The sequence below is a fragment of the Hipposideros armiger genome, unplaced genomic scaffold (genome assembly GCF_001890085.2).
Source record: "Hipposideros armiger isolate ML-2016 unplaced genomic scaffold, ASM189008v1 scaffold_141, whole genome shotgun sequence".
Taxonomy (NCBI): Eukaryota; Metazoa; Chordata; class Mammalia; order Chiroptera; family Hipposideridae; genus Hipposideros; species Hipposideros armiger.
In genome coordinates this window covers 1429720-1444478 of record NW_017731491.1, presented here as the reverse complement: position 1 = coordinate 1444478, position 14759 = coordinate 1429720, and the positions used below count along the sequence as shown (strand labels likewise).

The 14759-nt window shown below is 41.2% G+C and overlaps 1 protein-coding gene across 1 annotated transcript in view; it reads right to left on the bottom strand.

Moving 5' to 3' along the window:
• GLOD4 (glyoxalase domain containing 4) overlaps positions 1 to 14753 on the bottom strand; it is a 19988-nt gene extending 5235 nt beyond the window's left edge. The window contains exons 1-8 of the mRNA XM_019650517.1: positions 14593 to 14753; positions 11787 to 11836; positions 11100 to 11220; positions 7817 to 7961; positions 4497 to 4633; positions 3625 to 3711; positions 3253 to 3366; positions 3077 to 3163 (exon numbers count right to left, since the gene is read on the bottom strand). Of these exons, the coding sequence (XP_019506062.1) occupies positions 3077 to 3163; positions 3253 to 3366; positions 3625 to 3711; positions 4497 to 4633; positions 7817 to 7961; positions 11100 to 11220; positions 11787 to 11836; positions 14593 to 14682 (831 nt within the window). The 5' untranslated portion in view covers positions 14683 to 14753. The remainder of the gene's footprint in view (positions 1 to 3076; positions 3164 to 3252; positions 3367 to 3624; positions 3712 to 4496; positions 4634 to 7816; positions 7962 to 11099; positions 11221 to 11786; positions 11837 to 14592) is intronic.
• Between the last annotated feature and the right edge of the window lie 6 nt (positions 14754 to 14759).

Genomic DNA, 14759 nt, shown 5'->3' with positions numbered 1-14759 from the left:
AACAAAAGGACAGCAACTTGTCTGTTCCCCTTCCCCCAACTCCCCAATAAAAATCTTAAAAAAAAAAAAAAGAACTGAATTCTAGTTGACATTAAGGATATATTGTTGATTTTTAAAGTGTAATGATGTCAATTACATGGAGGAAGAGTATATTAAAAAATTCCTTAATTTTTACTTTTTAAAAATCATCTTAAAATGTGTAAAATACTTAAGTATTCTGGGCTGAAATGTGTAAAATACTTATGTATTCAAGGTGTCTGAGATTTGCCTTCGAATATTCTCTAGCAAAAATAAAAAAAAGGTGGGGTGGAAGGAATGATGAAAAATCATAGCACAGAGTTGATGAGTGACAGTCAATAGGGATTTGTTGTACTCTCTGTGCATACTTAGAATTTTTAATCATGAGTATTAAAACTAAATCTAAATCTATATGGAAAGAAATGAACAAAAGATTGGAACATATAATTCACAAAATAAGATAAAGCAAATAGCAAATGAGCATATGAAAAGGTGCTCAACATCATTAGTCATGGGGAAACGCAAATGAAAACCACAATGAGAAACCATTTTACATGTACTAGAATAGCTACAACAACAAAACAAAACACAAATGTTGGTGAGGATGTAGAGTAGCTACAACTCTCACTGTGTATAACATGGCTGACAGGAGTGTCAAAGGGTTCCATCACTTTCGATGACTGTTTATAAAGTAAAAGCCAATTCTACTCCTAGGAATTTACCCAAGAGAAACGAAACATATGTCTACAAGAAAATTTACACAAGAATGTTCATAGCCGTCTTCCTTTATAACAGATAAAAATACGGAAACAACTCTCAAATAGTCACCATTGGAAAAATGGATAAGCAAATTGTTATATTTGTAAAATTGAATAGCACTCAGCAATAAAACAAACAAACAAAAAACCTCTAATGTGTGCAATTACATGGAGGAATCTCAAAAATGTGATGTTGAGTGAAAGAAGCCATTCACAAAAGAATACCTACTGAATGATTCCATTTATACGCGTATGAAGTCCAAGGGCAGACAACTAATGTGACAGAAATCAGAACAGTAGTTGCCTCTGGACGGTGGGGGTGGGAACTAACTGGATGGAAATCGACACGAGAGATCTTTCTACAATGATGAAAATGCTCTACATTTTGATAGTGGTTATAGAGTATATATAACAGTCAAAACTCATCAAATTGAACACTGAATTTCTGTACATTTAAATTCTATGTATATTTTACTTCAGTAACTACAACAAAAAATACTTGTTTGGAGCTCAGGGAGATGTAGGAACTAGAAATTAGGAAATCAGAGAATGGATGATGGTTGAAGCTCAGCGGAAAGGTAACCAGAGTAGTATGCAGCCTCTATAAGAAATGAGAATAGGACCGGCCGAGTGGCACGTTGGTTAAGAACTGGCTTGGGACGCCAGAGGGCCCCGGTTCTGATCCCACATGTGAGGGCCAGTGACACTGCCCTCTACAGCTAAGATGCTGAACAACAGCTCAACCTGGAGCTGGGCTGCCGTGAGTCGCCAGCGATGGCATAGGCTGCATCTCCTGCTGCAGTGGGCTGCCTTAAGCTACCGTGTGTGGACGGCAGCCAGCGTGAGTGCCTGGCAGCCGGTGTGAGCTGCCAAGAGCCACCGTGAGCGGCCGTCCAGAGGCCGGCGAGCGACTGCCTCACCCGGGAAGAGTGCAATGATAATACCAACGTGGGCCAGTGAAGCGACATCCTCCACAACTAGACTGAAGAACAAAAGGACAGCAACTTGTCTGTTCCCCTTCCCCGGATTCCCCAGCGCTATTCCCATCCCCGCAATTCCCCAATAAAAAATAAAAAAAATCTAAAAAAAAAAAGAAATGAGAATAAAAGGCAGCCAAAGTGGGACTGTGGATAAAATCACTTTGGGATCAGACACACAGAGTGTGTGATAGAGGAGAAGCTGCCAAAGAGATGTGACGCAAGCAGGATCTCTAACACCAAAGGAGAAGAGAGCGGAAAAGAGAGGAAGGAGTTGGCCAGTGATATGAGACAGCAAGAAGGAAAGAGTCTAGCACATGTGCCAGCTGAGAGGTTGCCTGAGATTCTGTTTTCCTTTATGGTAAAATTTATAAACACTATATTTTCTACACATTTCCTACTTTAATGAACATTAATTGAGTGAGTGTGCGTTATTATGTCAGCAGTTTGGCAAGCTCTATAAAGCACACAATGATCCTATCAGGTAGATAATCTTATTTTCTCAAATTTCTGGATAAGAAAATGAAGTTAAGAGACCTTAAGTAAATTGCTTAAGGTCAGTCACATAGATATAAAACGACAGATGTGGGATAGATTTGATTCATTCCTTTAATCATCACCAGAGTATTCACTGAGTGCCTACTGCATACCAGATATATGCCAGAAACTGGGGTACAACAATGAACAGGTGTTTGGATGTTGCTGAAAGATTGAGTTTGATGGGGATAGAAAAGTAGTTTCTGAGTTTGGCAATACGGAGGTCACTGACGAAGTTAAAATGAACATGTCACTGAGTGACAGGAAGCAGTGCAGAAGAGACTGAAGTGTGAATGAGAAGTAAGAGGTAGGAACAGTGTGTAGGCAGATTGTTAAAAAAGAAATCTGGAGAAGGGTAAATATGGGGTAAATAAAAGGTTTTTCAAAGCTGGAAGATACTGGAGCTTGTTTGCTATTGAGAACAAGTCACTAGACAGGAAGAAAATGATGCTCTAGAATGGAGAACAGATGACCGAAAGAGCTGAGTAAGTGAGAGGGGATGGGACCCAGGCACTCCACTCCCAGAGCAGAATAATGACGCGCACAGCAGCGGTGGTTCCTCAAGGCAGCCTGAGGTAGTGAGAGGCGCAAATGCTGTGCCCGGATAAGAGCCATATAGGTGGCAATGAAGACACAAGTCCCTGGCTCAAAACGCACCTCGACAGCAAAAGGACGTGGTTCTAATAGTAAGACCTGGTCCCTGTTGCTGTGGCCCTTCCGCATTCACACGTAACACCCCCCCCCTCCTTGGGCCCATGGTGATAGAAATTTAGAAACAAGACTCACGTCATCCAACAATTTGCTTCCCTTTGGATCCATCTTAGAAAGCTCTCGAAATGCTTCATCCCCCACAAAGCAAATTTCATGTCCATCCTACGCCAATAAAGACAAGAGAAATTTAGCAAAAAGACACCTCAGAGGAAACCCGTGGTGCAGCCTGTCCCTTCCTGAGTCATACTTACAGGGTCGGCCAGAATGACCACTTGGACTGTCGCTTTCCCTGGCGTATCCAGGCTCACCAGGGGAGTCAGAATCTTCTGGTTCTTCCTTTTCATCACATCTTCTAAGTCTGGCAACTTGAGGAAAACAAAAATGAAAAGTGGGCCATGTACCACTCTTATGCCGTGGTCCTCATCAGCCCTCGAGGAGTATCGGATCAACCAGAAAGAACCCAGACATCATTTGTTTGATTTTATTATCTCAGTTGCCCTTGAGACAACTGTTGAACTTGATACCAAAGTCATATTCAGAATGAAGAAGGGAGGCCCAAGGTTCTTAGCGGTCGCACTAGGTAGTCACAGAGCTTATACAATAGATCTGGTACCAAACATTACCTCTTTTTTGGGGCAAGAAAAGGCAATTCTTCCAAAAGCTGCTGCATGATCAACTGCACCCTTGATGCCCTGCAGTTCCAGCTTACACTGAAAAGAAATAAGGAAGTGGGTTTATTTTTTGGAACAGGTTATGTGGTAAAAACAAAATTCAAAGAGTACTAAAGGAATAAAGTAAAAACGAAGTTGTCCTCCTGCTCTACCCCCAGGGGCAACCAGTCAGCAGTTTCCTGTGTACCCTTCTAGACACGTAGCATGCACATATCTTTTTTACCCAAATGGTAGCACAATTTACAAATTCTGTGTCTTGTTTAACTTCAATTAATGTTACCATATCAGCATGTAAAGACTCACCGCATTATTTTTGATAGCTACATAGTAATCCATTCTACAGATGAACTAGAAATGATTGAACTATTCCTCTAATCCTTAGATTATTTCTTATATTTTACTATTCCAAACAATGCTGCAACAGATAACCTTGTACACCATTCTTTGTGAACATGTATGATGAGTATATCTATAAAATAAAGTCCTGGGAATAGACCTGCTGGGTCAAAATGCAAGGACTAAAATCATGCTCAAATGCCAGGTTAGTTAAAAAAAGAAAAAGGTGAAGATACAGGATCATTACAGCATTAAATCTTATCTATGTCTCTTCTGACTCAGCAATTCCACTTCTGAAAGGATATATCCTCAAATCTAAACAAAGGTAACATCTGAGTGGTGAGGTTATCAGCAATTTTTATTTTTGCCTTTGTTTATCTGTGTAAATATTGAATCAGTGTGCAGAAACTATGGAGATAACCTTCATATTAACCTCATTTACAAGCCGAACTCAAAGTAACAGATTATTTCTCTCCAAGATAACTCACCTGGTTATCAGCATAGCCCAGCAAAGCCCTTTGCTTCTCTTCATCTTTTTCGTAAATTTTCATTCCCAGGAGATTAGACCAGTAGTCCAAGGACTTCTGAAGATCAGATACTGCTAGAGTTACTTTTAATACAGGATCTGTAGGGTAATAAAACAGCAGGAATGGATAGGTCAGTGCAATGGAATAGAACAGAAAGACCAAAACAGACTCAAGTATAGTCAAGAATTTAGTTTATGATAAGAAAGGGATATTAAGTCAGTACGAAAGAACACATTGTTTAATAAATGTCACTAAGATAACTGGGGTCTCACTTGGTGAGAAAAAGTTACACCTTTAAGCTAAATGGCAAAACACATTCCTGATGGATTAAAGGATTAGGTCTAAAGTATGAAACCATAAAACTACTTGAAACAGGTGATTATACAATTTTGGGGTGGAGATTTTTTTTTTTTAACCTGACAAATGATACAAAAACCATGAGTAAAAATTGTTAGGTTAATTACATGAAATGGAAAACTCCTAGACAACAAAAAACAAAAAAAGAATTACAATAAAAATTAAAGAGTAAACAACAAAGTAAGAAACATTTTTTGCAACATAAATGACACAAAGTCCTTAATATTTAAATCACTTTTAAACATTAATAGGAAAAAGATGAACATTCTAGAAAAACAGGCAAAAGGCACAGAGCAGGAATATACAAAAGAAAAACTGGAATGTTCAATGCACACATGAAAAACATTCAACCTCACAAATAATCAAATAAAACATTTTGTTATCTAATTGGCAAGTAATTTACAAAGTTCACAGTGCTGACTGTGATAGTGCAGGGGGAAATCACAATCATATAATATTAACACTGGTAGAGTGTAAATTAGTTCATTTTTTGGCAACAATTTGACAGAATATATCAAAAGCCTAGAAAATGCACACTGCTTTTGAAAGAGCAATCCCATTTTCAGCAATTAAAGAAGTAATTGTGGATGTATGAAGGGCTTTCTTCACAGACATTCATCACAGCGTTGCTTATAACAATGAAACATTGGCGACAACATAAATATCCAACAACAGAGAATTGTTTATCTTCCTACGATGTAACACAATGGAATCTGAAAAAATGTATATATATTGGAAAGATATACTTGATAATGTTAACAATGGTTATCTCTAGATATACGGGTACTGTTTTCTTTTTCTTTCTTTTTTGGCTTAACTGTCTAGGTAAAAAAACGATTTTTTGTAAAAATAAAAGTTATATGAAAACACTTAACATTGTTGGAAACTTTTACATTGTAAAGTGACTTTCTGAAGAGCTGTTCCAAGTCTACATGTAACTATGATAAATTCGATACATTTTTCTTCCATTTCTAGCAATACTATGCCTAAGGTAAGGCGTTTCTCACAGGTTCGTTCCTCTATCTGACAGACTGTTTTAGCTTTCCCTGTTCATTGAGAGATCAACAAATCCCAGCTGACTTGGAAAGCATGCAGGGGCAGGAATGATAACAAGTGGATGGAGCTACACATAAGTGAGTGAGTCAAAGGAAGGATGGACACCAGCTAGACCGACAGACTTGAATATATTACCAATCGGAAATTCATGCCTCTATGTATTATCATTCCGAAGGACAAAAACGTCTTAGGATTTTGGGGCTCTCCATTTATACCAACATAAGGAAAAAAATGTACAGTAGAATTAGTGGCAGGAGTTAACTTTTTAAAAGATTTTTTATTGGGGAATAGGGGGAGGGGAACAGCACTGGGGAAGGGGAACAGACAAGTTGCTGTCCTTTTGTATGTTGCTTCACTGGCCCATGTTGGTATTGTGATCATTGTGCTCTTCCCGGCTGAGGCAGATTGGTCGCCGGCCACTGGACGGCTGGCTGCTCACACCGGCTGCCGGCCACTCACGGTAGCTTACGGCAGCCCACTGCAGCCCCACTGCAGCCGTCGCTGGCAACTCATGGAAACCCAGCTCCAGGTTGAGCTGTTGGTCACCATCTTAGCTGTAGAGGATGCAGCGTCACTGGCCCATATGGAATCCGAACCAGGACCCTGCTGCTCAGAGCTTGCGCTCCCAAGCCAACTCTTAACGAGCCACTTGGCCGGCCCAGGAGTTAAGTTTTAAAGTTAGTATACAAATCCACAGTCATCTATCAATAAAAGTCATCATAAAAATCCCTTAATTCACTAGTGAAATACAGAAGTACTATCTCTCAGTAAGTCTCACAGCGCCAGTCTGACCTCCCACACTGGAACAAATCGCTCTTTCTTTTGCTGATCTCCGGATGAAAAGCAAGTAGCATTCACCATAGCAATCAGTGTGAGGGGCACCTGGGACTCGAGGTAGACCCGTGGAGGAAAGAGAAACCCGCCTCCCATCTCGGGTCCACGTAGGGGCACGTACTCCCTGAGTGAAATGGCAAGCAGAATTGCCCTTGCTATTTACCAGTATTATTTTCTTTCTTTTGGCAGAGCAGGTATCAGAATTTGCAGGAATTAAATACACATAACGTGTATCAGGAGGCTGCCTCTGCTGTAAACGAAACATGTTGTGCAGCTTTTTTGCTGCTCCCTGGGGCAGTCAGTGTAGCGGACCTCTCCGTTCCACCCCTCCCTCCCTCACTGAGCATCAGCACTATAGTTTGGGAAACTGACCAAGGATGGAGGGACGGGACTAACTGGTGTGAGGTTAATCCTATTTCTCTTGCCAGTGACTGGCGAAGGAGCAGGCATGTGAAATCAAAACTGACCAGGAAGTTTGCTGGAAGATTCCAGCAAAGTTTTGCTCTGCTCTTAAACAAGAGCAGCAGGAAGTTGGTCTCCCTCTCCTACCAGAAGAGAATGTGCAAGCATGCAGTCCCCACTGCTACTGGCAGTCACCCTACAACCATGAGGGAAACCAGCTCTAGAAGTGAACTCATAGGACAAGAGAATGGAGAGAGAGAGAAAATAGGGGTTCTGGACGCCATTGCTGAGCTGCTGAATCAACATACCCTGAAATCTTTCCTACCTACAGAATACCTGCCCTGTGAGCTAAAAACTTGCTGTATTGCTCAAGCTAGTTTGAATTGGGTTTCCTGTTATTTGTAACTGAAAGTATCCTAAATAGCTACATTACCAGTAGAACAGAACCAATCTCGATCCCCTTTAAAGTTCTAATACGAGAATATAATTTCTCAGAAAACACATAACAACACTGGCTTAGGAAAGACATGTTATGCCAGTATAGAAAGACTCCACAGGAGAAAGAAATCCAGTTCCATCTCACCTTCCATCAGAGATGCCTTTAGAAAGAGGGCTTTTATTAGTATAATTACCTGACTGAGGTGGGCTGCGATTCTGCAGATAGAACTTATATCCTCCCGGAGCCTCGGTTTCAAAAATGCCTTCTGCAACTTCACGGAGTGGCCACTCTAGCTTCCTGGCATTGCTGACAGCCTGGCTGGAAGCGAGTGTTATACCCTGTGACAAACAACATCATCATCCAAGTGTGTAATCACAACAGACCTTTTATGGAACAAGATAATGAAGCAAATCCCGTTGCCTTTACATCATATCACCTAAGATTTCACTGGCACTTAAAATTTTCATCGAGTGGCCAGCCAAGTGGCTCAGTTGGTTAAGAGCACGAGCTCTGAGCAACAGGGTCACCGGTTCAATTACCACATGGGCCAGTAATGCTGTGCTCCAAGCTGAGCTGCCAACAGGTGGCAGGATGGCTCAGCTGGTGAGAGCACGTGGTTCGACTCCCGCATGGGATGGTGGGCTATGACCCCACCCGCAACTAAGATTGAACACGGCACTTTGAATTGAGTGGCCTGAGAGCTGCCGATGGGAGGCAGGATAGTGACTGGGTTTGCAGCTGAGCTGGTTGTGCCCTCCACAACTAAGATTGAAGGACAACAACTTGGCTGTTCCCCTCCCCCCAAAAAAAATTTTTTTGTCTAGTGTTTTTTTGGAAAGGAATCACATAAAATTTTTATTTTATAGACTTTATATAATGTGCTTTGAAAGCTTTAGGAAGTCCTGGACAGTCAGGTAAATTTGGGCTATAATTGGAAATGTTTTCATAATGGAAACTACATATTTTTTCAAGCTAGATCAAAAAAATATTAAGATCTAAATAACAAGACTGATATTACTTCCAGTGGAATTATAACTTTAGGGAAATCTTTCTTTGAGTTCTTGCTGATCCATTTATAAGTAAATACATGAGCGAATGTAGAGGTTTGTCCTTCCTTTATAACAATGTAACCAGGAAACAATAGCTTGTTAAAATACAGAGAGTGTGTTTACTTCCTGGAAACATTATGATGCTTTGTCAGAAAATACACCTTTCACATTCTAATAGAAATAACAAGTAAAATAAACTACAAAAAAAATTAAAATAAATGAAAAATAAACCCTTCAACAAACTCAGGCATTTTAATTTGGTGAAACTATCAGAAATATTGGTCTCTATCATCTGTAATTGGCACATTTCAATTGGCCACTTTGACATCCTGTGCACACAAAGGTGTGCACCTCAGTATTGCTAATTAGAGGATACCAAGGGCCCACTCAGATATATAATGAGATCATTTTGGGCTATTTTCTTTTTAGCTGAGCCATCCTGTCACCTGTTGGCAGCTCAGTGACAGCTCAGCTTGGGCGCAGCACACTGGCCCTTGTGGGAATCGAACTGGCGACCCTGTTGCTCAGAGCTCACGCTCTTAACCAAACCAAGTTACTCGGCCGGCCCTACTTCGGTACAAATTGAGTGTTATAATTTTAACACAGTTTCTTCCTTTCTTAAAATGTGTATGCACCTTTTTGGCACTCTCTGTATATATGGGAGTTCTGTTTAACCTGTTTTTCTTTTTGTTCCATGAACTGAAAAGCATCGAAGGTACCTTTCATCAGGGATATTATACTACCAAAGTCTCTCAGGAAGACCCATGGTGGAGCAGTTAAGTTGTTCTCCACCTATCTGACCTCTAGCCTCTGCAGTACCACCAATCAACATTTGACTTGAGCCAATTAAATGCTGATGGCAGCAAAATGGTTTGGCTCTTTTTTCTCCCTGATTTAAATTTGGAAAGTAAAGAAAAGGGAAGGAGAAACACAAACTCTCACATACATTCAATCACCAAACCATACCAACTCTACCTCCTAAACATCTCTCATATCCATTCACTTCTATCTCCCATAACTACCATGTTACTGAAGGAGCTGCTGGTCACTTACTGTACTATCCTGTGAGTGCGTTTCCTCACTTCCTGTCTTACTCCCTCCCAATCCAATCTCCATGCTCTAAACAGGTGGATTCTTGCACACAAATACCATGCCATTCCTCTGCTTAATAATGGCTTCACTCTGCTTCTAGAATAAAGTCTAAGCATCTGAATATGATGTGGCCCCAGCTTACTTCTCCAGCCTCAACTCTACCCACTCCCTTCTTCACGCACTAAGCTCCAGCTGGACTGTGCTATCACAGTTCTAAGTGCCATGGTCCCTCCCATCTCCGGGCCTGTGACCATGCTGAAGATTCTCCTCTCACCCTCCACCCAACCTTACTCCCCTGGCTCAGATGTCACTTCTGGGAAGCTTTCCCTGAACTCTTAGCTCTCCGGGAATAGGCTGGGAATTCCTCCCAGGTGTTCCCACATCCCTCTGTCCTTATCCCAATCTTAGCACTTATCACATTGTATTCTTGTATATTTATTTGTTCCCCCACCAGACAGGGAGCTCCTAGGCCAGAGAGCATGCTTTACTCTTTATTCTATCCCCAGAACCTAACAATGTATGTGGCATATAGTAATTCACAATTAGTATCTGTTAAATGAATAAATTAGTGAGAGACATGAAAAGAAAGAAAAACAAATATATGAATATGTGAAATCTGAATAGCCCTTTCCATTTACAAAATGCTTTTATAGATATTTGATCCTCATAAAAACTTGCATCTAGGTATTATTTTAACATGAGTTAACAGGAATAGTGAGATCAAATGACCAAAATCACATCTAGCATGAGGTAGATTTGCTAAGTAGATTCTGGGCAAAAATTAGTTACTCCTATCTTGCTATGTACTTGGTCCCAGTGACAGTCTATCTAGCACATAGTAACTGCTCAGTAAATGGTTGGTGCTATTACTATAATAAGTGCATAACTTATTGAGTGCGTGAATGAATGAATACGTTCTTCTTTTTATCCTTAAAAATCTTCTCAGATTTTTCTCTGACTAGGATTGGCTGTAATAGTCCACTAGAGAGAAAATATTTCTCCATTGGTGATCAGGGCCTGACCAGACCAATATGACTCTGGCACTTTACCTCTCAGTCATTCCCCTAGAGGTGTCTTGTCTCCTTCAAAGCTGTCTCTAAGTCTTGGGGTTGATTCCTAAATATTGGGAGAACACATTTCATTCTGAATCCAGCTCTGAGACAGGCTACCCAAGCATTTTTGTTTTGTTTTAAATAGAAAATATCACAAAACTCATTACTAAACTGCACCCAAAAGCCATCAATTCAGCAGTCATCATCACTGATACCTAAAGCTGTATCAGTGACCTCAATAAAAGGAACAGCCAAAAATCTGCTGGAACAAAATGGTATTTACCATGAAGTCATTGCCAAGCTTGTAGTCTCCGATGCCATAATTGTAAGTCAGCTCTGCAACAAAATGATCATCCTCAGGTCCAAATCCCACCATTGTTTTACTCCATTTCCCATCATAAGGCCTAGAAAAATGAAAGTAAATTAATCCAGTAACCACAAAAAAATTTGCCTTAGGCAGGCCTCCCCCAAAGAACTATTGGGACAGAGAGGTGAGCAGTCCCTTCTGGTCCTCTAAGAACCTATAAGGATGAGATGACATCAGCTGGTGCTAACAGCAGTTGTGCACAGTGCTCATGGGCCCCATCACCAAAGGCTCCAAAGACCATTTGTTTGGCAGTTCCTTAAGGGAAAGATTCCTTTATCTTTTCTTTAAAGTAGGGGACAGAATCCTATAAATGCCGTCCTCCAAGCTGGCCTTAATTTATTTTTTTGCATATCCATCAACAAGCATCCAATCCCCAAGAGGCCTTGAAATTTTCCAGCTTGCCATGACTTCTAAGCTTAAAGAGATACTCGATACATTGAGGAACAGGGGTTATCACTTTGTCAGGGGTGAAATGTCTAACTATTACTTGTTTTGTACACCTGAAACTAAAACAACAAAAACAAACAAAAAACTCGATAAGATGCATTAATCTCCAGGGGTATTAAGAGTCTAAAGGAGATATTAAGAAACAAGGTGTCATACCCATTACAGGCAGCCTTGCAGCCTTCTTCAAATTCTTCATGCCGCAGGATCTGATAAGGGAATTAGAATAAACTGTAAAGTTTTACTACTACTGCACACAGCTTATTTCACAAAAACTGTCAACATTATCATTTATAAGCTGTACTTGTAAAACAAACAAAAGATAATAAGTTTTATATCTTTCCCAGTCTAGAAGTAGTAAAAGTGAGAAAGAACACCTTGACACCAAGCAAAGTTGTAAAATCTATTTAGATTGAGAAGCAATGCTGCGTAGTCACAAAAATATGGCCTTCAGCATTAGTCTGTTTTAGAACTCTGGCTGTTAGTAGTTGTGTAACTCTGAGACAGTTGCTTAGGGTCTGAGTTTCCTAATATTAATTTATTAAAGCATTTGACACAGAACCTGGTACATAGTAGGCTCTCAATGTGTTAGTTTCTATTTTCTTTTTATTCCCACTTCTACTGCTGCAGTTCAAGCTCCCATCACTTCTCTCACAGACTATTTTTTTTTTTTAAGATTTTTATTGGGGAACTGGGGGATGGGAACAGTGCTGGGGAATTGGGGGAAGGGGAACACACAAGTTGCTGTCCTTTTGTTCTTCAGTCTAGTTGTGGAGGACGTTGCTTCACTGGCCCAAGTTGGTAACATCATTGAGCTCTTTCTGGGCGAGGCAGATCAGTCGCTGGCTTCTGGACGGCCGCTCACGCTGGCTGCTGGCTACACACGGTAGCCCATGGCAACCCACTGCCACAGGGGCTGCAGCCTACGCCGTCACAGGCGACTCACAGCAGCCCAGCTCCAGGTTGAGCTGTTGTTCAGCATCTTAGCTGTGGAGGGCAGTGTCACCGGCCCTCATATGTGGGATCCGAACCGGGGCCCTGTGGCATCCCAAGCCAGCTCTTAATCATCGCGCCACTGGGCCGGCCCTCTCACAGACTATTAATACTCATCTTTCTTGACCTCCTTCCTTAATACCACTATGGATGAAAAAGGGGCTCTATAATAAAGTCCAGTGACTGAAAGTAACCTCAGTCACTGGTGATCTGATCATAAATTCCTAACTGGGAAGATGGGTAGCCTTGCCCCAAGCATATCACTTCTTTAGTAAAAGGTTTATCTTTGCCTGTCCATTGTTTCTGTGCATCTAGGTTAACACACATTTGATATGCCTCTTTTTCCAACCCCTCAGAAGCATAATCACCCTCAAGAGAGCACATACTCTTGCTAACTCTCCTTTAATCTAATCCCCATCTCGCTGTCTCCCTCCTTCACGTAATCTTCCTATGTTCCCTCCTTTATTCTAAATGTATGAAAGAAACTGCAAAACTCATTCTTTGGAGCATTTGTGATCTTGCTTCCTGGCAATGTTGTCAGTTTGGTTCAAGTAAACTTATAAAAATTCTCTACAGGTTTGGATGTTTCTTTCGTTGACACCGCCATAAAATTATGTCCCTAAAGCACAGCTCTGATCACATCATTGCCCTGTTCTAAAATGTAAGGGAACTTCCTACTTACTGTGGCATAAAAACCTAAATTCCTTAGCATAGAATTCAAGATATTATCAGAAACAGGCCCAATCTATTTGTCCTGATATCCCATTTCCTCAACTTCAACTAAGTAATCTAAGCTAAAGGCACACAAAAACTAGTGGTGTTTCCCATACATACCTTATCTTTGCATTGACTATTCAGTTTTTCTAGTATACTACTCCCTCCAATCTTGATCTGTGGAAATCCTATTTTTAGAGGTCAACTAAAATGCAAGGTCTTCCTGAATTACTTCTTGACCACCCAGGTTAGAGTTAAATCTCTTCTTCTGTTGTATTTTGATAACAGTAGCTAACATTTATATAATACATATGATGTGTCAAACATCACACATATAATAATGAGTTTAATCTTCACAATAACCCTTTGATCAATGAGGAAACACATTAAGGGAGAGCTTTGTGGTTTTCTACCTCTTATCAAATTTTGACTTCCATTACTGTTAGCTATGTACAAATCCAATTCTCACTCCCACCCCATCCCAGGCCAGAAGCGAACACTGAGGACAGACATACAGGGTCATTTTCATTTTTGTCACTAAAACTCAACACAGTACTATGAAACACACACACAGTATGCTTTTTAAACGACTGACGAATAAAGGCAACTCCCTTTGCACCCGTCTTCTGCACCATCTCTACATTAATTTGCACCCTTGCTTACTTATCAGGAGCTCCCCAATAGCTTCCACCTATTTGTCACCCAGGTGACCCCTGCAGAATCATAGCTACTCAGCGCTGAAGAGAGGCCACTTCTGGGTGTGGAAGAGGAGAATGGGCTCTGACTTCACATTTAGTTCTCTACTGCAGGCAGGAGAGTCGGAGCATTCAACCAAATTGAGCATCCAAAAGAGACCATTCAAACAAATCATCCCTGAGAGAAACAGAGCTCTCAATATGTTATCTAAACCGAAGGGCTCCAAAACCGGAAGAGACTGAGTTATTAGTCATTGGAAGAGTATAATACAACTTTCTGCTTGTTTACTGTCTTTCCCACTAGACTGGAAGCTCCACAAGGGCAGTTACTCAATACATATGTATGAATGTATTTAAATAAATTCATTCCCGTCCTAACCCAACCAGCGACTCGCATCGTCTCTGAAAACCAATCAGGGCTAATGGGGAGTCCGGGGCTAAGGTCCGACACTCAGGTTCTGGCTGAGATCGATGACAAACCCATTTCCCCCTTCCCTCGGCCAGGTGCGGCTCAGCTGCCCGTGCCACCCTCGCGCGCCAGCGCCTCTCGGCCCCATCTGCACCTTCATCCCTAGGACATCACGATAGAAACGTGCCGTCTGGAAGCGGTTTCCCACTTTGAAAACGAAGTGCAGAGCTCGGCGAGTCGCCATGACCAAGCAACACACACCCGTCTCCCGCACAGCGCCGCACCGCCCACAGATGACACATACGGACCGGTGACGTCACT